Source organism: Tursiops truncatus, chromosome 2, assembly GCF_011762595.2.
Source record: "Tursiops truncatus isolate mTurTru1 chromosome 2, mTurTru1.mat.Y, whole genome shotgun sequence".
Classification (NCBI taxonomy): Eukaryota; Metazoa; Chordata; class Mammalia; order Artiodactyla; family Delphinidae; genus Tursiops; species Tursiops truncatus.
In genome coordinates this window covers 148,990,877-149,014,317 of record NC_047035.1, presented here as the reverse complement: position 1 = coordinate 149,014,317, position 23,441 = coordinate 148,990,877, and the positions used below count along the sequence as shown (strand labels likewise).

General features: G+C 55.2%; 1 protein-coding gene across 3 annotated transcripts in view; it reads right to left on the bottom strand.

Moving 5' to 3' along the window:
* The window catches only part of PFKP (phosphofructokinase, platelet), a 102,091-nt gene that overhangs the window by 40,853 nt on the left and 37,797 nt on the right, over positions 1–23,441 (bottom strand). For all 3 annotated transcript variants that reach the window (XM_073801502.1, XM_019945858.3, XM_073801501.1), the window contains 9 exons: positions 20,540–20,635; positions 19,148–19,240; positions 18,410–18,535; positions 16,830–16,894; positions 16,258–16,327; positions 15,824–15,970; positions 13,527–13,597; positions 11,887–11,974; positions 11,119–11,271 (listed from right to left, as the gene is read on the bottom strand). In XM_073801502.1, coding sequence (XP_073657603.1) covers positions 11,119–11,271; positions 11,887–11,974; positions 13,527–13,597; positions 15,824–15,970; positions 16,258–16,327; positions 16,830–16,894; positions 18,410–18,535; positions 19,148–19,240; positions 20,540–20,635 — 909 coding nt within the window. The remainder of the gene's footprint in view (positions 1–11,118; positions 11,272–11,886; positions 11,975–13,526; positions 13,598–15,823; positions 15,971–16,257; positions 16,328–16,829; positions 16,895–18,409; positions 18,536–19,147; positions 19,241–20,539; positions 20,636–23,441) is intronic.

Below are 23,441 nucleotides of genomic sequence, written 5' to 3'. Positions count from 1 at the left end.
GGTGCAGGAGGGGAGACTCAGAAGTGGGGCAGCACCAGCCCTAGGTCCCCCTGAGCTTTGACCCCACCAACTAGTGTTCTGACACAGACTCTGGGACACCGAGCCCTGCAGCCAGAGACTCGGGACCTGGTCCACACAACAGGGTACAGAACTAGCACCAGGACCTGGCTTCACCCACCAGCAGGTGGACACCCACTGCAGAACCACCTCAGCACCACACCCTGACTTGTCGGGACCCAGCCAACATACAGGCAGGCAGGCACAAACTCCAGGACCCCTGGGTCCTAAACCCACCACCAGCAGGCTGACACCAGCTCTGAGAGTTCTGGACTCCTCAGTCAGCCCCACCCACCTTCAGACCAGTACTAGCTTCGGGACACCCCAGAAGCTGCAGCCAGCTGTGTCAGGAACTGGCCCAATCCACCAGCAGGCTGACACTGGATCTGGGAACCCTGCAAACACACACCCCAGAACCTGGCTCTGCCCACCAGTGAGCCAGCACTAGCCCCGAGACCACCCAGGGTTCCACAGCCAGCTGCCTTGTGACCTGACCCCTCCAACCGTAGCTGGCAGCCTGGGCATAAAGCAGGGGCTCACAACCAACCAGACCAGGGGCCGACCATACCTACAAGACTGCCCTCAGCAGTCAGCTCACCAAAACAGAAGGAGCCACATAGCTCACACAGGGGACACCCCTAAAGCATACAGCTCTGGTGACCAGAGGCAAGTGTGCAGCTGGGATGTATAGGACATCTCCTGCAAAAGGCAACTTCTCCAAGATCAGGAAATGTAACCAACCTACCAAATGCACAGAAATGAAAACTGAAAATTAGGCAAAATTAGGTGATAGAGGACCATGTGGAAGGAATAAGATGAAAACCCCAGGAGAAAAACTAAGTGAAGTAGAGATCGGCAATCTATCCGATAGAGAGTTTAAGGTAATGATCATAAAGATGATCAAAGAACTCGGGTAAGAACTGATGAACGGAGCAAGAAATTTCAAGGTTTTCACACGGAGTTAGAAAATATAAAGGAGAAACCAAACACAGGTGAAGAACGTATACAACTGAAATGAAAAATACACTAGGAGCAATCAACAGTAGACTAACTGAGGCAGGGGAATGAATCAGCTAGGTGAAGACAGAGTAAGAACTGGGGTGCCTGGGGTGCAGGAGGGGGGACACAGCAGCAGTACGGGGACATAGGGTGCAGGAGGGGAGACCTAGAACTGGGGGGACAAGGGGTGAAGTTGGGGTGACTCAGAAGTGGGGGGACATGGGGTGCAGGAGGGGAGACCCAGAAGTAGGGGGACATGGGGTGCAGGAGGGGAGACTCAGAAGTGGGGCACATGGGGTGCAGACTCAGAAGTGGGGGGACATGGGGTACAGGAGGGGAGACTCAGTAGTGGGGGGACAGAGGGTGCAGGAGGGGAGACTCAGAAGTGGGGGGACCTGGGGTGCAGGAGGGGAGACTCAGAAGTGGGGCACATAGGGTGCACACTCAGAACTGGGGGGACAAGGGGTGAAGGTGGGGTGACTCAGACCTGGGGGGACATGGGGTGCAGGAGGGGAGACTCAGAAGGTGGGGTACCGGGTTGCAGGGGGGACCCAGCAGTGGGGGGACATGGAGTGCAGGAGGGGAGACTCAGAAGTGGGGCAGCACCAGCCCTAGGTCCCCCTGAGCTTTGACCCCACCAACTAGTGTTCTGACACAGACTCTGGGACACCGAGCCCTGCAGCCAGAGACTCGGGACCTGGTCCACACAACAGGGTACAGAACTAGCACCAGGACCTGGCTTCACCCACCAGCAGGTGGACACCCACTGCAGAACCACCTCAGCACCACACCCTGACTTGTCGGGACCCAGCCAACATACAGGCAGGCTGGCACAAACTCCAGGACCCCTGGGTCCTAAACCCACCACCAGCAGGCTGACACCAGCTCTGAGAGTTCTGGACTCCTCAGTCAGCCCCACCCACCTTCAGACCAGTACTAGCTTTGGGACACCCCAGAAGCTGCAGCCAGCTGTGTCAGGAACTGGCCCAATCCACCAGCAGGCTGACACTGGATCTGGGAACCCTGCAAACACACACCCCAGAACCTGGCTCTGCCCACCAGTGAGCCAGCACTAGCCCCGAGACCACCCAGGGTTCCACAGCCAGCTGCCTTGTGACCTGACCCCTCCAACCGTAGCTGGCAGCCTGGGCATAAAGCAGGGGCTCACAACCAACCAGACCAGGGGCCGACCATACCTACAAGACTGCCCTCAGCAGTCAGCTCACCAAAACAGAAGGAGCCACATAGCTCACACAGGGGACACCCCTAAAGCATACAGCTCTGGTGACCAGAGGCAAGTGTGCAGCTGGGATGTACAGGACATCTCCTGCAAAAGGCACCTTCTCCAAGATCAGGAAATGTAACCAACCAACCAAATGCACAGAAATGAAAACTGAAAATTAGGCAAAATTAGGTGATAGAGGACCATGTGGAAGGAATAAGATGAAAACCCCAGGAGAAAAACTAAGTGAAGTAGAGATCGGCAATCTATCCGATAGAGAGTTTAAGGTAATGATCATAAAGATGATCAAAGAACTCGGGTTAGAACTGAAGAACGGAGCAAGAAATTTCAAGGTTTTCACACGGAGTTAGAAAATATAAAGGAGAAACCAAACACAGGTGAAGAACGTATACAACTGAAATGAAAAATACACTAGGAGCAATCAACAGTAGACTAACTGAGGCAGGGGAATGAATCAGCTAGGTGAAGACAGAGTAAGAACTGGGGTGCCTGGGGTGCAGGAGGGGGGACACAGCAGCAGTACGGGGACATAGGGTGCAGGAGGGGAGACCTAGAACTGGGGGGACAAGGGGTGAAGTTGGGGTGACTCAGAAGTGGGGGGACATGGGGTGCAGGAGGGGAGACCCAGAAGTAGGGGGACATGGGGTGCAGGAGGGGAGACTCAGAAGTGGGGAACATGGGGTGCAGACTCAGAAGTGGGGGGACATGGGGTACAGGAGGGGAGACTCAGTAGTGGGGGGACAGAGGGTGCAGGAGGGGAGACTCAGAAGTGGGGGGACCTGGGGTGCAGGAGGGGAGATTCAGAAGTGGGGCACATAGGGTGCACACTCAGAACTGGGGGGACAAGGGGTGAAGGTGGGGTGACTCAGACCTGGGGGGACATGGGGTGCAGGAGGGGAGACTCAGAAGGTGGGGTACCGGGTTGCAGGGGGGACCCAGCAGTGGGGGGACATGGAGTGCAGGAGGGGAGACTCAGAAGTGGGGCAGCACCAGCCCTAGGTCCCCCTGAGCTTTGACCCCACCAACTAGTGTTCTGACACAGACTCTGGGACACCGAGCCCTGCAGCCAGAGACTCGGGACCTGGTCCACACAACAGGGTACAGAACTAGCACCAGGACCTGGCTTCACCCACCAGCAGGTGGACACCCACTGCAGAACCACCTCAGCACCACACCCTGACTTGTCGGGACCCAGCCAACATACAGGCAGGCTGGCACAAACTCCACGACCCCTGGGTCCTAAACCCACCACCAGCAGGCTGACACCAGCTCTGAGAGTTCTGGACTCCTCAGTCAGCCCCACCCACCTTCAGACCAGTACTAGCTTTGGGACACCCCAGAAGCTGCAGCCAGCTGTGTCAGGAACTGGCCCAATCCACCAGCCGGCTGACACTGGATCTGGGAACCCTGCAAACACACACCCCAGAACCTGGCTCTGCCCACCAGTGAGCCAGCACTAGCCCCGAGACCACCCAGGGTTCCACAGCCAGCTGCCTTGTGACCTGACCCCTCCAACCGTAGCTGGCAGCCTGGGCATAAAGCAGGGGCTCACAACCAACCAGACCAGGGGCCGACCATACCTACAAGACTGCCCTCAGCAGTCAGCTCACCAAAACAGAAGGAGCCACATAGCTCACACAGGGGACACCCCTAAAGCATACAGCTCTGGTGACCAGAGGCAAGTGTGCAGCTGGGATGTATAGGACATCTCCTGCAAAAGGCACCTTCTCCAAGATCAGGAAATGTAACCAACCAACCAAATGCACAGAAATGAAAACTGAAAATTAGGCAAAATTAGGTGATAGAGGACCATGTGGAATGAATAAGATGAAAACCCCAGGAGAAAAACTAAGTGAAGTAGAGATCGGCAATCTATCCGATAGAGAGTTTAAGGTAATGATCATAAAGATGATCAAAGAACTCGGGTAAGAACTGATGAACGGAGCAAGAAATTTCAAGGTTTTCACACGGAGTTAGAAAATATAAAGGAGAAACCAAACACAGGTGAAGAACGTATACAACTGAAATGAAAAATACACTAGGAGCAATCAACAGTAGACTAACTGAGGCAGGGGAATGAATCAGCTAGGTGAAGACAGAGTAAGAACTGGGGTGCCTGGGGTGCAGGAGGGGGGACACAGCAGCAGTACAGGGACATAGGGTGCAGGAGGGGAGACCTAGAACTGGGGGGACAAGGGGTGAAGTTGGGGTGACTCAGAAGTGGGGGGACATGGGGTGCAGGAGGGGAGACCCAGAAGTAGGGGGACATGGGGTGCAGGAGGGGTGACTCAGAAGTGGGGCACATGGGGTGCAGACTCAGAAGTGGGGGGACATGGGGTACAGGAGGGGAGACTCAGTAGTGGGGGGACAGAGGGTGCAGGAGGGGAGACTCAGAAGTGGGGGGACCTGGGGTGCAGGAGGGGAGATTCAGAAGTGGGGCACATAGGGTGCACACTCAGAACTGCGGGGACAAGGGGTGAAGGTGGGGTGACTCAGACCTGGGGGGACATGGGGTGCAGGAGGGGAGACTCAGAAGGTGGGGTACCGGGTTGCAGGGGGGACCCAGCAGTGGGGGGACATGGAGTGCAGGAGGGGAGACTCAGAAGCGGGGTGACATGGGGTGCAGGAGGGGAGACTCAGAAGTGGGGCAGCACCAGCCCTAGGTCCCCCTGAGCTTTGACCCCACCAACTAGTGTTCTGACACAGACTCTGGGACACCGAGCCCTGCAGCCAGAGACTCGGGACCTGGTCCACACAACAGGGTACAGAACTAGCACCAGGACCTGGCTTCACCCACCAGCAGGTGGACACCCACTGCAGAACCACCTCAGCACCACACCCTGACTTGTCGGGACCCAGCCAACATACAGGCAGGCTGGCACAAACTCCAGGACCCCTGGGTCCTAAACCCACCACCAGCAGGCTGACACCAGCTCTGAGAGTTCTGGACTCCTCAGTCAGCCCCACCCACCTTCAGACCAGTACTAGCTTTGGGACACCCCAGAAGCTGCAGCCAGCTGTGTCAGGAACTGGCCCAATCCACCAGCAGGCTGACACTGGATCTGGGAACCCTGCAAACACACACCCCAGAACCTGGCTCTGCCCACCAGTGAGCCAGCACTAGCCCCGAGACCACCCAGGGTTCCACAGCCAGCTGCCTTGTGACCTGACCCCTCCAACCGTAGCTGGCAGCCTGGGCATAAAGCAGGGGCTCACAACCAACCAGACCAGGGGCCGACCATACCTACAAGACTGCCCTCAGCAGTCAGCTCACCAAAACAGAAGGAGCCACATAGCTCACATAGGGGACACCCCTAAAGCATACAGCTCTGGTGACCAGAGGCAAGTGTGCAGCTGGGATGTATAGGACATCTCCTGCAAAAGGCAACTTCTCCAAGATCAGGAAATGTAACCAACCTACCAAATGCACAGAAATGAAAACTGAAAATTAGGCAAAATTAGGTGATAGAGGACCATGTGGAAGGAATAAGATGAAAACCCCAGGAGAAAAACTAAGTGAAGTAGAGATCGGCAATCTATCCGATAGAGAGTTTAAGGTAATGATCATAAAGATGATCAAAGAACTCGGGTAAGAACTGATGAACAGAGCAAGGAATTTCACGTTTTTAACAAGGAGTTCGAAAATATAAAGAAAAACCATACACAGGTGAAGAATACAACCGAAATGAAAAATACACTAAGAGGAATCATCAGTAGATTAATTGAGGCAGGGGAATGAATCAGCTAGGTGAAGACAGAGTAAGAATTGAGGTGCCTGGAGTGCAGGAGGGGGGACACAGCAGTAGGGGAACATGGGGTACAGGAGGGGAGATACAGAAGTTTGGGGCCTAGAGTGCAGGAGGGGAGACTCAGAAGTGGGGGGACATGGGGTGCAGGTGGGGAGACTCAGAAGGGGTACATGGCGTACAGGAGGGGAGACAGAAATGGGGGACAACGGGTGCAGGAGGGGAGTCTCAGTAGTGGGAGGACATGGGGTGCAGCAGGGGAGTCTCAGAAGTGGGCGTGACATTGGGTGCAGGAGGGAAGACTCAGTAGTGGTGGGACATGGGGTACAGGAGGGGTGACTCAGAAGCTGGAAGACATGGGGTGCAGGAGGGGTACTCAGTACTGGGCGGACAAGGGGTGAAGGTGGGGTGACTCATAACTGGGGGGATATGGGGTGCAGGAGGGGAGACAGAAGTGGGGGGACAACGGGGGCAGGAGGTGAGCCTCAGAAGTAGGAGGACGGGATAGAAGGGGAGATTCGGAAGTGGGGTGCCTGCGGTGGAGGGTGGACACAGCAGTGCGGGAACATGGAGTACAGGAGGAGAGCCTCAGAAGTGGGGGGACATGGGGTGCAGGAGAGACTCAGAAGTGGGAGGACATGGGGTGCAGGCGGAGAGACTCAGAAGTGTGGGGCCAGGGGTACACGAGGGGAGACTCAGAAGTGGGGGGAAATGGGGTGCAGGAGTTGGACCCAGCATTAGGCGGAAATGGGGTGCAGGAGGGGAGACTCAGAAGTGGGGGGACATGGGGTGCAGGAGGGGAGACTCAGAGGTGGGGGGCCTGGGTTTCAGGAGGGACCCAGCATTGAGAGAACATGGGGTGCGGGTGGGGAGACTCAGAAGTGGGGGACCTGGTTTGAGGGAGGGGGACCCAGCAGTGGGGGGTATGGAGTGCAGGATGGGAGACTCAGAATTGGGGCACCTCGTGTGCATGAGTGCGGACCTAGAAGTGGGGGTTCTTGGGGTGCAGGAGGGGAGACTTAGTGGGGGGACATGGGGTGCAGGAGGGGAGACTCAGAAGTTGGGGCACATGGGGTGCAGTACGGGAGACTCAGTGTGGCTCCTGGGGTGCTGGAGGTGGGACCCAGCAGTGGGGGGACATGGAGTGCAGGAAGGGAGACTTAGAAGTGAGGGGACATGAGGTGCAGGAGGGGAGACTTAGACGTGGGGGGCCTGAGGTACAGGAGGTGGAACGCAGCGGTGGTGGGCTATGGAGTGCAGGAGGGGGTCCCAGTAGTGAGAGAACATGGGTGCGGGAGGGGAGACTGAGAAGCGGGGGACCTGCTTTGCAGGAGGGGTGACCCAGCAGTGGGGGGGCATGGAGTGCAGGAGGGGTGACTCAGAAGTGGGGGCCTGGGGTGCAGGCGGGGGGACTCAGCAGTGGGGGGCTATGGGGTGCAGGAGGGGGGACCTAGAAGTTTGGCGACATGGGGTGCAGGAGGGGGGACTCAGCAGTTCGGGGATCCAGCAGTGGGGGGACATGGGGTGCATGGGGGAGACTCAGAATTGGGGGCCTCGGGGGTGCAGGCTCAGGCAAGGCCTCAGGACCAGGCACACCACTGTGCCAGGCAGGCGGGCAGCAGAGCGGGGCCTGGCGGCGCTGGGACAGGGCTGGAGAAACAACCTGTCCCTTCTTGGCATCTGGGAGGAGGTGAGGGCCACCACTGGGGGTGGGCGCCTGGGGAGAGCTTAGGGGCTGGGCCAGTGCGCTGGGTCCCACATCAGAGACGCAGTGCCAGCTGCCACAGCTCTGAAGGCAGAGCGTGGGAAGCCCCCTCCCCTCGGGGCCCTGTGAATCTCACACCGAGCAGCGCTGGGTGCCCTGAGCCCCGAGTTGGTTGGGATCCCAGTGAAACTGTTGGGCTCAGGTGTCAGAGAAGCGGGCCTTCTCAAGCACAGGTCTGGGGTCCAGATCCCCTGCCTCAGTGTTAGTCAAAGTGGCTCATTAGTGACCCGGGTCCCTGAAGCCACAGCTCCAAACACAGCCCGATGCGCAGCAGAACGTGCGCCCGATGGGCGTCTGCCCCGTCCGTCTTCATTCCTCCCGCCTAAAACCACCTTGGGGTGCCTTCTGCAGGAAAATTCACAGGCAGGATGGATCCAGGCCTCGAGGAGGGCTGTGCTCTCTGCCCACCCCCTACTCCTCCCCCCATCCATTCCCTAGAGTCCCAAACAGGCCGGGTTTCAGGGGGCTGCAGCCCAAGGACGTGAGGATGGGGCACCCGCGGTGGGTTAGTCCAGGGAGTGGCCGGGAGGAAGGTGAGGGGCTCCAGGGGGTTGCTCACCTGCCTCTTGCTCCCTCCACCCGGCCTGGCTCCCACACCCCACACGGACCCTCCTCCGCCCAGTGCAGCTCAGGACCACTGCAGGGCCGCCGGATCCGGACGTGAGCCCCACAGTTAGACGGACTCCTGGGCTGTGTGAACCCCCGCCCCGGGATACTCTGGGTCAGGGGGCGCACGACGTAGGCGGTGGACGGGGCGCCAGCACCTTGAAATCTGACGGCGGTTCTACACCTGCAGGTACTCTCCACCCTCTGGTCACCATCGCTCCCCTGCTTTTCCTCTGATCTCCAAGAAAACGGGAGGGACACTGGGGGCCCGGGGAAAACCCTGTCCAGACGCGAGCCCGAGGTCCTGGGGCCGACGCTGAGCCACCCACACCGACGTAATTCAGGGCCACCAGCAGAGCTGTAGCCACGGCCACCTCCCGGGGCCCGGGCAGCCCCGAGGTCGCTTCAGCTGCGGTTCTGAAGGGGACGAGTGAGCTGGTTCTAGGAGTAGATGCGATGCACAGCCTCACCCTGTGGAGTCCCTGAAAACCTGCCCTGAGGCATTAACTCTGCCCCAGAGACGCCGTGACCTTAGAGACATTAAATCCCCTGGGGATGTTTCGGGTGACATGTCTGTAAGCTCAGCACACAGGCTGACAAGGAGGTGACATGAGGACAGTGGTTAAGGGTCCAGAGGATGTGACAGCTGACCACATGAGGCCACCTCGGGGTCCTCACCCTAGGCCCTGGGGACATTCTGCCCACCTCAGGCCCCTCCCCCAGCACGGTCCTGCCTGCTGCCCCACTCCTTGCAAGTGTCCGGCCCAGCCGAGGCCCGAACCCAGGCCTCCTAAGAGACTCAGCCTCACTGTGGCTTAACACACACAACCCCGGGAGAAACCCAGCGACTTCAACACACCAGCCCGGCCTTCTGTCACCCCAGCTCCAGGATCCACTGAGCAGGCCCGGGGAGGGGCAGGCCCCCTGACCATCCTTCATGAACCAGAACAAGACACCCTACTTAGGCCCTCAGAGCATCACTCCCACCTACCTTGTAAGGACAGCCCTGGCCCAGTCACGGACAGGCATTGCCCACTTTACAACTGTGAGCCTGGCTCCGAGAAACTTGAATGAATAAAATCCTGAACGTAAAGGGTCACGTAATAATCTCAAAACCCCTTGAAGGGAAGCAGGATGGATCATTTGGAATTTTCCCTGGACTTATTCTGGTTTTCAAATTTTCAACAACACACGTAAGAAATCTTTATCACCTGGAAAAATCATGCTTTGTAGCAAAGTAGCCTGGAATTATAAAGTGGGAGAATCCCGTCCTGCCTGAGGGCGCGTGAAACATCACAGGGTGGTAGCACCGACCTCGGTCAGGACCCACCAACGACCACTCCCAGGGTCCCTGCCACCCCAAGGGGGTCTAGTTAGGTGACAACTAGGAAATGAACTTCCGTTGCTCTACTGCAAGCGTGGAGTGAGCAGATTCAGATCCAGCTATGCAGGAGAAGCAGTGACACAGTGATGACATTCATTTTGCGACAGACATGACCTTTCAACTCAGAGCTTGAGCATCGATCAGGAGCTGAATTAGTCCCACAGCAGCGAAAGCACAGATGGTGTCACTGGGGAGGCACAAGCAGCGGCAGGCAAGCGGGCAGGGACGCGGGTCAGGAGGTCCAGCGTGGGGACACAGGCGACTCTGGAGGGCTTTTCAGTAAAGAAACTGCGGAAAGTTTAAGAGGCTCAGGAAAGCAAGAAACAAGCATTGCTTACAAGGTAAATTCTATCCAATAGAGAATTCTATCCACAAAGCTTTTCTTTTATCTACCAGCACTGTAGAGACAGATTTGATGCCATGGGTTTAAGGAAAAATGCTTAGAAAAACAGTCACAAGATCTACGTCTTGCAAGGAAAATAAAATGTTAGAATTTACTGAAAAATTTTAGATGCCGAATTTTTTGAAAAAAGGGAGTGATGCATTCTGTGTTAGATACTGACCTTCAAACTCCAATGTGATTTCCCAAGCGTGATTTACAAATACAATGATTAAGAGGTATTTCTATGTTTTGTTATGGCCATTTGGCTAAAAAAAAAAAACAAAAAAAAAAACCCACATTCAAATAACATCAATATTATTTTAGATGTGCTTTATCGTCCCAGTCCACAAAGGGGAAGATGAGGATGAGGCTATCGGCCGAAACCAAAAATAATACGATTGTTTAAAAGAGGATTCAGGTCAATGAATAAAATTATAAAATCTTTAGTCCACCTTCTACCCTCAAATATCAAAGCACGGGCCAGTGGACCCAGGATTTATCACAATAATGTGTTTTAGGCTTTTGGTAAATTTAGCTCAGCCAAAAAAAAAAAAAAAAAACAGGCATTTAAATGAATATCCACGTCACTGTGACCCAAAACTACCTGCACTACAGATGATGTCACCCTGGCCGTGGCACAGGAAAACGGTGGCAAAAGATCTTTGGAAGCCGAATCGGTGATTGTCAGACTTTTTTTTTTTTTTTTTTGGCTGCATCAGCATGTGGGATCTTAGTTCCCCACCAGGGATCGAACCCGCGTTCCCTGCATTGGAAGCGCAGAGTCTTAACCACTGGACCTTTTTTTTTTTCTTTTTTTTTAACTTTTCAGCAAACCACCCTAGTGCCCTGGTTCTGCCTCGAGTGCACAGGTAGATAAAAGCGGGCCAGGCGCCCTGGGTTAGTGTCCGCGGCACCTGCTCTGCTGTCAGCACTCACGTCGGTGATGGTGTTGAGGGCGGTGTCTGCCCCGATGCTGAAATCGGAGCCGGGCACGTTGTTGGAGACGGTGGCGGGAACCATGACCATGGGGACGCAGAACTCCTTGTGCTTCTCCCGGGCGGCCGACAGCTCCAACAGTCCCAGGTAGGCCTGCAGGTGGGTGTGTGCAGTTGTGAGGATGGGACAGGGGTGGGGAGGGAAATGCATCGCCATCACGGGCAGCGCTGCACCCAAGGTGAGGCTGCGGGCATCGTCCCGTCGGGGTGAGACTAAGCCGCTCACGGGTGAGAGTCTGACTGTTTGAGGCTCTCACATTTTCTTTAAAGGAAACAGAAAGGTCATCATGGGACTGATCTTGGCTGAATATCAAAAATGAAGGTGGACAGTCCAACATGTAGTTAAAAGATAATGATCTGGCCCCATCACTGCCCTCCTCTCTGAATAGCCAATGGGCTTCCAGTTCAAGAGAGAAGGTCATCTCTACAGACTCGACAGAGGTGAGAACTCCCTGAGCGGACAGACCCCAGACATGGAGTCAAGCTTTCGCTTCTCGATCGAGTCCCTTTACATAGCTGGGCCAGTGTCTGTCCCCGAGTGCTGCCACCCCTCATTCTCTGCATCACCATTACTGAGTGGCCGCTGGGCCCGAGGCTGCATCACCCCTGGTCACACCGAGGGACAGACGGCACAATGTTTACAGGAGCCGGCACGGGGTCCCCATTCAAACCAACAGCGCTAGCCAGCCAGCAGGGGAGCAGAATGTACCTCGAATCCACCGATGATCAAGAGCGCGTTGATGCCATGGGTGTGCATCTGAGCAGCGATGTCCTCCAGGTACTTCCCGGGGAGGGTGCTGGGGACGGTTCAAGGGAAGAGCGGTCAGGCAGGACCCCCTTGGTGCCCCACCCTCCGAGGCTGAGCTGCACGGCACTGAGCGGCAGGGGGATGTCCGCTCCCTCGTCCATGCTGCTGGTGGACAGAGGGGCTGGGGAACCACACGCGGCAAAGCGGCCAGCAGTCAGGTCTCAAAAGAGGGTCTTTTCAAAAGAAAAGGGGAAGAAACTTTGCAGCTGTCCAACACCTGGATCTCAAAGAACCCTGCTGCCTGGTTAGGAAAAAAAATGAACCACAAAAGCTTTCAAGTGTTCACAACGATAATTGGATGGAAACTTCCAGTTTTTGAGTCACGTACAGAGTACATGTACCTTATCCCATCTAAGTTCATTTAAAGTCACCTCCACGCACACCTGCTCATGTCGTCCCATTTTACCACCTGTTCAAACACGGCCGGCAAGTGGAAGAGACAAATGACAGTCAGCCGTGCCCCATCCTGAGACCAGCACCCACCCCGATCTCTCCCTTGTGCTGTCTGGAGTATCAGGGGTTTATAGTTGGGGTGGATGTAGAGAAGTCATAGGGCCTGGGTGGCCAGGGCACATAAGTGGTCATGATGTCGACTACAGGGTCCCTCCCAGCGTCCGAGCATCGTGAGAATACGCTGCCAGCTGGCCCCTCCAGCCACCCCAGAGCAGCCCCGGGGTGGGGCTCGTGAAGCCGACTGTGCTGAGGCATTACAGTTGGTCGGAAGGGGCCTAGGAGGCAGCCGATAGGGACCTGGCTCCTAACTGGAGCTCTGCTGTCAGAACACCATCCCCCGAGGGCGCTGGGGGGTGACGGGACCAAAAGAGCTTTGGAGAACTAGGCCAGCTCCACAGATTCCTGGGTGACGCGGGCACCCAGCTTCACAGCAGGACAGAGGTTGGGACGACTCCCCTGGACAACAAACAGGCTGACACTCATATGGAGTGCAACACTCGTTAGGCTTAAGTACCAACTACTTCCTTTCCTCATTAAAATGTGCCACTTAATGATGGCTGCACCCTGAGATCAGAGAAGAAACAGCTTCGTATTAAATCAGTGCCTCGGGAACACACCCCATCCCCAGCTGTGCCCGAGAACAGAAGCGGCTGCACTTCAGAAACGTGTGGTTCTGTGTGGAGCCCCCCAGGTCCTCCCTCCGGCTGTGGGGACCTGGCGGCTCAGGCCTGCAGTCCCCACGACACTGAGCCAACATCAATCCTGTCTACACAGCAAGGTCACCGCAGCTCAGACATCCCTGTCTGCATCACCTCAAGCGAGATGAGGGGTTTCTACCACCACTGGGTTCTTCCAATCAATGGAAACAAGGAATTATCAGAGGAAGCCATTCCCAGGTCCCCTGCTTTGTCTCTTTTTCAGGCCACATCTCATCAACTCCCCATAACACAACCCAGGTCCCTCCCGGACCGGAGCCAGGACGTGAACCAATTCCTCCTGGGTTCCTTTACGGGAACTTAAAGCAGCAGCATCTGCACCAGCTGCTCCCCGCAAGAACATTCAGGTCAGAATCAAGATAGGAGAATTACCGTTTTGTCCCAAGAATGGAGCCGCCTTGGCCGGTCCAGCCGCCGACATCTGCCCAGCCAAATTCCTTTACCTAATGTGCAAACAGAAAGAAACAGCTGTAGCGAAAAAGAAAAAGGAATTAGAGAACTTTAAAAACAGCTCAGATGTCTGCACCTCTGACAGGCTTTGTGTCTGTAAGGATTTGAGAAATGTTAGGAAACGGCTTTCATTTCAAGGCTGAATGAGCTGCAGCCTGAACCAGATTCTAAGGCTCAACAATTAGGAACACGGACAGGCAAAGCCCCCCGCATGTAGGAAGGACCCTGCATCTTATTCCCCGCCATGCCTATCAGAGGCATGCTTTAGTTAGCCAAATCCCACCATTGCGAAGTAAAAGAAAAATTGATATTACAGTTTTCTTAATCAAACTAAGATTAAAAAAATGCTTCTTAAAAATTGAGAACCACCTACGAGCACCAATAAATGCCCACTAGGTGTTTGCACAACACCCCACAGCCATAACAGCAAAACGCTTTCCCTTCCCCCCGCCACACACACTCGGGGCGGCCACAGTTTGGAATATCACCGGCCTCCAAACACGCATCTTCGCCCAGGTCTCCTGAAGACCCTGCACAGGGTGCCACCTGCTCACTGGGCACCTCCCACTCCATCCAAGTCCCAGCGCCTCTCAGATCTCCCATGTCCATCAGTTGCAACTCATTCCTGCCTCCTTTCTTCACACCTGTGCATACTTAGTACTAGAGCAAATCTTATTGGCCAGGCCTTCAAAATGCACCCAGACCATGGAAGACTTCCCATGGACTCTGCCATCACCAGATTGGACCAAGCCGCCCGCATCCTGCCTGGGCTATTGCAGATAGTCCCCCAAGTACTCTCCTGCTTCCCTACTCCTGCCTCTTACGGAAACCTGTCAGAATGCACCACACCCCTGCTCCAAACCCTCCTGTCTTTTCAAAGCAAAGGCCAGACCCCTTAGGATCACCTACAAACCATCCGGCCCTCTCCTCCTTTTCCCTCACCCTCTTCCTCCATCCCCCTCGCAGTCACGTGAGCCCCTCCCGTCCCACCCCTCAACAGCTCAGGGCCTTTGCACCGCCCGCCCTGCCTGGGACCAAGATCCGGTGTCCCCGAGGGCACTTGCTCAGCCCTTCACACGTTGGTCTGGGGTCACCTCCCAGCATCACTGGCTGGAGGGCCTCAGTGAAGATGCCCATGGCACTCCAACCTCCTCCCCTGCGTTTTTTTAGCCCCAGTCACGTTCTGATATGCTGGAGAGTTCACTCCACTGATTTTTACCTCTGTCATCTCCCTCCCTGAGATGCAGGGAGTCTTGTCTGCGTTCTTCACCAATTTGGTTCCACAGCCTAAGAACTCAGTAAGTAGCTGCTGAGTCACTGGGTGAATAAACACAGCCGCCCCCTTATCTGCAGGGAGTATGTTCCAAGACCCCCAGCGATGCTGGAACCCTACATATCCACCTTTCCCTATACATACACGCCTAGGATAAAATTTAATTTATAAACAGGCGCAGTAAGAGAATATCCAAATTGCCAGCATCACCCGTCTTGCACTTTGGGGACATTATTAAGTAAAGTAAGGATCACCTGAACTTAAGCACTGCCATACCATGAGGGCTGATCTGATCACCAAGTGATTAACGGGCAGATACCCTGGACGAGAGGATGATTCATGTCCCGGGAGGACAGAGCTGACAGTTAGAGATTTCATCACGCTACTCACAACGACACGTAATTTAAAACTTACAGACTGTCTATTCTGGAATTTTCCATTTAATATTCCTGGACCACAGGTAACAAACCGCAGAACTGAAACCTCGGATGAGAGGGAACCAGGAAACACCCGGCTAAGAGCGTAGCGTCTGTAGCCTCCCCACGTGTTTAGCACCCTGCATCCTATGACCTTGGTCTTGTGAATTAAGTCTCGGTGCCCCAGCTTTCTCATTAGGAAAATGGGGTAATATCTTAGATTTTTGAGAGATTTAAATGGGTTAACACAGTAAGTAAATCGCGGAGGAGCAGTAAGTGTATTCAGTAAGCACTCAAGCAGCTAATCTCTTCCCTAGGTTTTTATCGGAGTGGGTGCTCAGCGCGCTGGCCTTGTGCATCACCCACGGCATCCCACGCACACCCCACTGCAGCCTCGTGCGCACGTGCTCCCCTTTCCACCTAATGCCCGGGTCCTCGGACCCCAGAGAGGCCCTCCCTACCACCTTTGAGAAATCCGGAATCTGCCTTCTCAGCAAGGACCTCCCTCGCCAGGCGCCCCCGGGACTCACCTGGCCTTTGGCGAAGCCCTCAAAGCCGTCGTACACAGCGAACACCTTGTGTCCGTCGGAGATGCCCACGCGCACGGCCGCGCGCACGGCTGCGTTCATGCCGGCGGCAGGCGCACCCACGTTCACAATGCCCACATTGCAGTTGCTCTGTAAGTCGGAAGGGGGGCGTGTGGGTGTGTGCGGGTCGCAGCAGAGACGGCTCGCACCGCTGCACCCTGGAGCCGGAGCGTATGGGCTGAGCGCGGGGCCCAGGCGCTGGAACTGAAAAGCCTAATCGCCCAGGTGGGAGGGGGCAGGAGGAAAGGGTCGGCGAGGCGCGGTGTGGTCTCCTGGGAGCCAAGACCCGAACTGGCCAGGGCAGAAGGACACCCAGGCCAGAGGAGGACCCAGGCATTGCCGGAGGCGGGGACGTGGCGCAGCGCAGCGTCTCCTACCTTACGGATCTGGGAGTCTGGCAGCTTGATGGCGAGCCGCTTGTAGGTGTTCAGGTTGTTCTCAAAGCTCCTAGAAGAAAAGGACGGTGTCAGACCAAAGGTTAGAATGTAGACGGAGCAGTATGGGCTCATCTGGGGAGAAGGGGCCTCAGAGGACGCTTGTGCCGGAGGCAGATGGCCCGCAGGTGCCAGCTTTGTGTTCGGGCTCGCAGGGAAGGCAGCCTCAGGTGTTCCCAGTGACTGGAATGGATGTCCTATAAGGGGCTGAGGGGCATGGGGCGTTTAGGATGCAGCAAGTTTCTTTCCCCAAATGCTAGCAGCCACACGCCACTCTCTATCCTAATTTCATCAGCTTCTAAACAACCCCACCCCCACCCCCCCAAAAAAATAAATTTCTCTGTAATTAGTCACCCGGGCCATTGACCTTTAGGAACAGTGCCTTGACTGCATACTGTCTTAATTTCTGACTTCTTATGTTGATACAGAACAAGCACCGCCTGGAGGTACATTCTAACACCAGGCCTGACGAACAAAGGCTCCCAGTAAAACAGGTTTTTTCCCGGAAGACCCACCTTCCTCGGAGTTGCACAGCGTCCTTAAATCTCCTCTCATCCATCGCCTTTTGTACTTCCTGGGTCTTTAAGGAATTAACGAAAGGAAGAAAGAACATGTCAAGACGGTGCATCCTCAGATCCAGGCTAGGGACCTGGAACCAGCTTGGTCCTTGCATCCGGGTCCCTTCACGTCCAACCTTGTAGCCAGCAGCCTGGGGTCAGCGAGCCTGCACTGCCTGGCTACGGGGGGGGAAGCCTAGGCCGCCCACCCAGGCTGCTTCGTAGAAAAGGACGAGGTGGGACCACTGGCCTTGCCAGAGTAAGCGAGGCCTGAAATCTTAGGGATTCCGGCCCATGAGAGCGAGGCCAGAAGGAAGCGGATCTCCCAGGCCAGGCTCTGAAAAATCCCCGTTTGACGCTGGTGAGGAAAGAACGAACAGAACCACCCCTGTCCCCGGGGAGTGGAGGACGCAGGTGACGCTGTGGCAGGGGCGGGGGGCCGACTGTCCCGGGGAACAGAGCGCTTTGGGACCAGCACCGCCCCCCCACCTCCACCACCTTCAACCTCAGGATCCCAGGCAAGTCATCCATCACTCTGAGCTTCAGTTTCCTCCTCTGTGTGGTGAGAAAAATGCCCCTACTTCCACTGTCATTGTGGTGGTCAACGCTGCCAGGCCCTTAGGAAGACACCTCGCAAGCAGTGGTCAGTGAGGGGTTGGCTGTGGCCTCATGAACAGTCTGGCTGAGACGTATGGTCGTTCAAGGACAAGCTAGTGGTACCTACTGGCTGTCTGTCTCAAAACGGACAGAGACACACTGGACAGAAGAAATGTGCTCACAATAAGCTGCTGCTCATCATTCCACATTCTGTTCTTTTGAGCCACAGCCTCAGAGTCCACACACGTGCACACACCCTCATACACACATGCACACACACGCACAGACTTCCTCTACTGCCATCGGCTTTTGGAAAGTATGTTTCTGAGGGGTTACTTTCAACAAGTCCTGTGACTTAATTACCTAATTACCTCTCTGTACATGTTATAAAATACATACACCTCAGAGCCACTGGGAAGACCAAATAAAATGAGAGTCGTGAATAGACTTTGCAAAATAAAAAACAGTAACAATTCCTAACGCAACTCCACGGCCGCTGCAGCTACTGGACGGTCAACTGGAAAACCATCCCCTGCTTCCGTGCAGCCACTGGCCTGCGCTCCACACCCAGAGGAGGTGGCGCACATTGGGGTCCCCCGAGTCGGCCATCCCTGTCACATCACAGGTGTGAGGGCCTCGGGGATGGGAGGGCAGGAGCAGCTGACCCTGGAGAGGCTGGATGGTGCCCTCCCCACCCCGAGAATCTCCCCGCGGTCCCTGCAGAGCCGTCTCCGGCCTCTCTGACCTGCCCACAGGAAGCGCCCGGGCACCCCGAGGACACCCCCTCCCGACAGACTAGACTCGCGGAGGGGGCCCGCGTGCTCGGTGTCATGGGCCCGGGGAGGGGGCCCTGGGTCCTGGGGAAGGCCGTCCGCCTGTGCTGGGGGAGGTACCCGCCCCCGGTCCGCCCTGTGCTGGGCAGGGCCCAGCCCCGCACTCACCATCTGCACGCATTCCATCAGTGGCAGCCGCACTGCCTGGTTCCCGCTCAGCGACACCACGCAGGCCGGGGTCTCGGGGGTGGCCTGGAGGAGGGCGACCACGGCCTCCACCCCCATGCGGCTGGCCTGGTAATGACATCACGATGGTTGGAGCTGGCCCCGGGCCGACCCGGAGACCAGCCCGGCGCCCACAGAGGCTCCCCTCGTTCAGACAGGACCAGCCCTGTTCTCAGCTCCTCCGTCCTCAAGGCCCCCTTGCTTCTCCTGCACCGAGTCCCCGTTAGTTACTCAGAGCCCTTCCCGCTTACTTCTAACCACCTCCAACAACGAGATCAACTCCGCTAGGAACTGGCGCGCTGGGGGGCGGGGTGGTCAGAGGCGTGCGGAGCAGGAAACCAAGAATTGGACTCTGGGTCTCTGTGGTGCCTGGGTCCATTTCTAGAAACCTGCCCGTGGACACCCCGTTTCCACCTTCTGGGTTTGTCCCCCACATTTGGCAGGGTCTCTCAGTGTCTGGGTCACCAGGGGCCTAGGAACCCCCCTCGGTTAGCAGGTCTCCCTATGAGACTACGGGCCGTAGCACCCTAGGGACAAGCCAGCCGGCGCTGTGGGCAGAGATGCCTTTTACCGATGGCTCTACTCAAGATCACCCAGTCTTCGTAGCAGACTGGTCCCTTTGCAATCCCAGAGGTGTTCCTTTCCTTGTGACGATGCCTGACCATTTCCAGCCTCACTTACCAAAATCCTGTCAAAGGCTGAAGGCGTCCCACCTCTCTGCACGTGTCCAAGGATGGTCACCCGAGTGTCATAACCCAGCTGTGTGACCACGAGCTGAGGGGAAACACAGGACATGGCTGGGCACATCAGCTTGTTCTAGGGCTGGGGGCTGGGAGCAGGGGAAGGTCTCTCTCCCCTTCCTACACATCTATGTTGAAGAATGTTCTAGTTTCTAAATTTCACTTCCTGAAAGAATGTTTAACGGCTTGCTGAAATTAATATTTTTTAAAGAATACTTTTATCATCAAATAAAACCTCTGTGCTCCTACCTCGCAAGTGAACATAAGTAACACAATTTTAAAAAAAAACACTGTTTCTATAGCTTGTATTTCAAGCATATACTTTGTAAAAATCTAAACATTTCCCTGAAATCACCTTGAATTTGTAAGGTTGTATTTGAAAAGCATGACACAGTAAAATCAAAGCGTCCCCTCAGTCCAGGGCCCAGGTGAACCCAGCCAGTGGCCGGGACAGGCTACCTGCCTTGACTGGCCCTCATTTACTTTATAAAAATGATGGGGCTGGGTCACAGGAATTCCATGGTCCCTTTTGGCTCTAATATTCCACAATCCAATCTCAACTTCAGTTAAGTGGGAAGGAATATCTTTGCCCTGACTGTATTGATTACTTCTGTAAATACTGGCAGATGACTTTCACAGATATTTTGATAATCAGGTGAAAAGCTGGTCAGGGAATACGTAAAAGGCATCAGAGAAACCAACTTGCAAAGCCAAGGTGATGATGTCCTTTGCCCTGATGGGCGGCTTCCACCAGAGCCTGAGTCTGTCTCCCCAGCACTGTGTCCAGAACCTGCCCAGTTACCTGGGCAACCGGGGAGCACAGCAGATCCCTCCTGGGCCAGACAAGCCAGCACCCGCCGACCAAGCCCAACAGGACTCGGGCAACAGGATTGCGGGGTCAGCCTCCATGCAGGGTGGAGGAGCAGTGACTAAGGCCAGCCGAGCGGCTTTCTCTGTGAATAAGGCCATGCTCAGCTGATGCTCCGGTGGGAGACGGAACTCTGCTGACCTCCTAGCTCCCGGGCAGCCGCCACCCAGAGCTGGAACCTTCTAACCCCACCCGATTGCATTTCCTCTGTCTCTGTCGGGGGAGCCCGGGGCCTCTGGGAATATTCCCAACAGTATTCCAGAGGCAGGGGCTCACCAGAAGCCAGGAGCTGTATGATTCTGATGCCAATAAAGTTATGAGCCATTACGAAAATATTTTTAATGAACAAGAAGAACAAAAAAACTTTCAATAATAGCGCATGGTTCCAGACTCCCGCCCTGCCCGGGGTGTCTAAGTCTCCCGTTTCTAGACAGGCTCGGGGGGTGAGAAGCCTGAGACACTCACCTCCTTGATTTGCTCAGAGGTGATGGCTTTGTTTTGGGTGTCAATGGCTCCTTCGGCCACAATGATGATGTTCAGTCTTTTTTTCCGGGCACGGTTCTAAGGAAACAAAAGATGAAATCCTCAAATGCCTAAACCATTCTTAACGACACAACAGGGGCCTCTGCCCCACCTGAACTGGCCTCTCTCCAGGGAGAAATGGTCACCTGATTTCATAGGTGGTTCTTAAGGACACAGGCAGGTCAAGGTAAGCAGGTGGGACAGGACTGCAGACACAGAAGCTGCTGTGACATCACCACAGGCAGAGGCCGGCCCCCGCTGCCTTTGACCCCGACCCCCGGACGGTGATGAGCTCCGAGGCTGGGCTCTCCGGGGAGGGGGCTCTCTACTGCAAACCAGGCCCAAGAACTCCCCCGGAAGGCAGAGCTTCCTGCCACCTCACCTCAAGGAGGTTTGCACATAAGACCATACAGTTACAGAAATAATGGGGAATAAAAATCAGTGCTTAGGGCTTCCCTGGTGGCGCAGTGGTTAAGAATCTGCCTGCCAATGCAGGGGACACGGGTTCGAGCCCTGGTCTGGGAAGATCCCACACGCCGCGGAGCAACTAAGCCTGTGAGCCACAACTACTGAGCCTGCGCGTCTGGAGCCTGTGCTCCATAACGGGAGAGGCCGTGACAGTGAGAGGCCCGCGCACCGTGATGAAGAGTGGCCTCCACTCACGGCAACTGGAGAAAGCCCTCCCACAGAAACAAAGACCCAACACAGCCAAAAATAAATAAATACATTTATTTAAAAAACAAAAAATCAGTGCTTAAAAACTGATTTTCGCCTTTGTGATGGGCAGCGCCAGCCCCAGGCCTGGGCAGGAGGGGCACAGAGGGGAATGTGGGCTCAGGCGGGGTCGGAGCCGCCCTGCAGGAACAGCCAGGCTGGCAGCATCCAACACTGGGGTCCGCAGTGCTCCCAGGCTCACGGCCAGCATCCTGTGATGCCCCAAATCACTCTCAGTGAGTCTGTTCTCCCTCAAGTCCCCAGTCAAGGACCCTCCTCTGGGGGGTGTGAGCTGTGTGGGGCAGTGAGCCCAGAGTGGGCAGCACCTGAGAATGTCAGCCAAGAGGGCTCGGCCCGTCCTGCATCACAAACACACATGCTGTCTTGTTGGTTTATGATAGATGTTAAATTTGCTACACTTTTTTTTTTATTGGCCACACCGCGTGGCATGCAGGATCTTAGTTCCCCATCCAGGGATCAAACCAGTGCCCCCTGCAGTGAAAGGTCTAGTGAAACCACTAGACCACCAGGAAAGTCCCAAAATGTGCTACACTTTGAAGAACTTATTAATCAGAGTACTTTCTAAAAGGTATAAAGATACGACAACAAGAATGATTATTTTAGCATCACTTGAAAGAGCAAAAATGGAAGTAATGACTGGTCCACAAATATGGAATTGGCCAAATAGCCATATTTCATCCATACAATACAATATTCCAAAGTGGCTAAAAAAAAATAATGGGGTCGGGGTCATCCCTGGTGGTGCAGTGGTTAAGAATCCGCCTGCCGATGCAGGGGACATGGGTTCAAGCCCTGGTCCAGGAAGTTCCCACATGCCGTGGAGCAACTAAGCCTGTGCGCCACAACTACTGAGCCTGCACTCTAGAGCCCGCGAGCCACAACTACTGAAGCCCATGAGCCACAACTACTGAAGCCCATGAGCTACAACTACTGAAGTCCGCACGCCTAGAGCCCATGCTCCGCAACAAGAGAAGCCACCGCAATGAGAAGCCCGCACACCGCAACGAAGAGTAGCCCCTGCTCGCTGCAACTAGAGAAAGCCCCGGCACAGCAACGAAGACCCAACGCAGCCAAAGATAAATAAACTTATAAAAAAATAAACAAATAATGGGGTCACCTATCCACTCAGGTGGGAAGACAGCCAGCTTGTCTGTGTAGTTCATTGACTGCCTCCTGGTCCCCCACCCGGATGGAGTCACTCATTCACTGAATCCTCACAAAATCTCTAAGGAGCAGCAGCATGACCCTGAGTTACAGCTGAGGAACTTAGGACATGAAGGGGAGGTCGTCTGACCAAACATCATTTGCTCCATGGTTGGCAGAGCCAGGATCCAGCCCTGGGACTTCTGATACCCCCGAGTCCTTTCCAACTTTATACCGAAATGCCCATGACTGGGGGATGCTCTGGGGCTTGCTTCCTGGGCCAATTATCTGGTAAGGTGTTTAGAGAAACTCTCACAGTGCTACACTGATAACCAATAAAAATTAATGACAGGCACTACAATATCGAGTGTTTCCACCCAAGTGAGCTTAAGCCATTAGTCCTAACTCTGCCAACGCTTAAGGGGGAATCCCAACACGTCCTAGCTGACAGGGCACTTTACAATGTCCGAAACTCAAGGAGGTTTGCAGATCAGACCACACAGTTACAGAAATAATGGAGAAACCTAAAAATCAGCCCCACGGCCTCACTGCTGATCTTCTGACCAGCCAGGCGCTTCCTCACAGCCAGGGTGCTTCCGGCTCTCTAAGGGCATTAGACCTTGGCCTGTGTAGTGTCACTGTCAACGAGGGCAGGGACTCGGGAGGAGAAGGGACAGATGCAGGGACAGGCACGTCCCTCAAGTAATGCCCCGTGGAATGGCAATTAAGTGGATGTCCTCAGCACCACGATGAAGGGCCTGCCTAACAGGAGGGCCAGTGCTTGGCTCCTGCAACCAGCCACGTACCTTCCCACACCAGCTGGCCGGCACAGCATGCCGCCCAGGTCCCCAGGTCAGAACCAAGAGATAATGAACTCGTTTGTTACTTCAATGGTCATAGTCATCCCTGGGACGTGCCCCTGGCCTGCTGCAGCCTAGAGCTCCAGCCTCAAAAGGGTGCATGATTC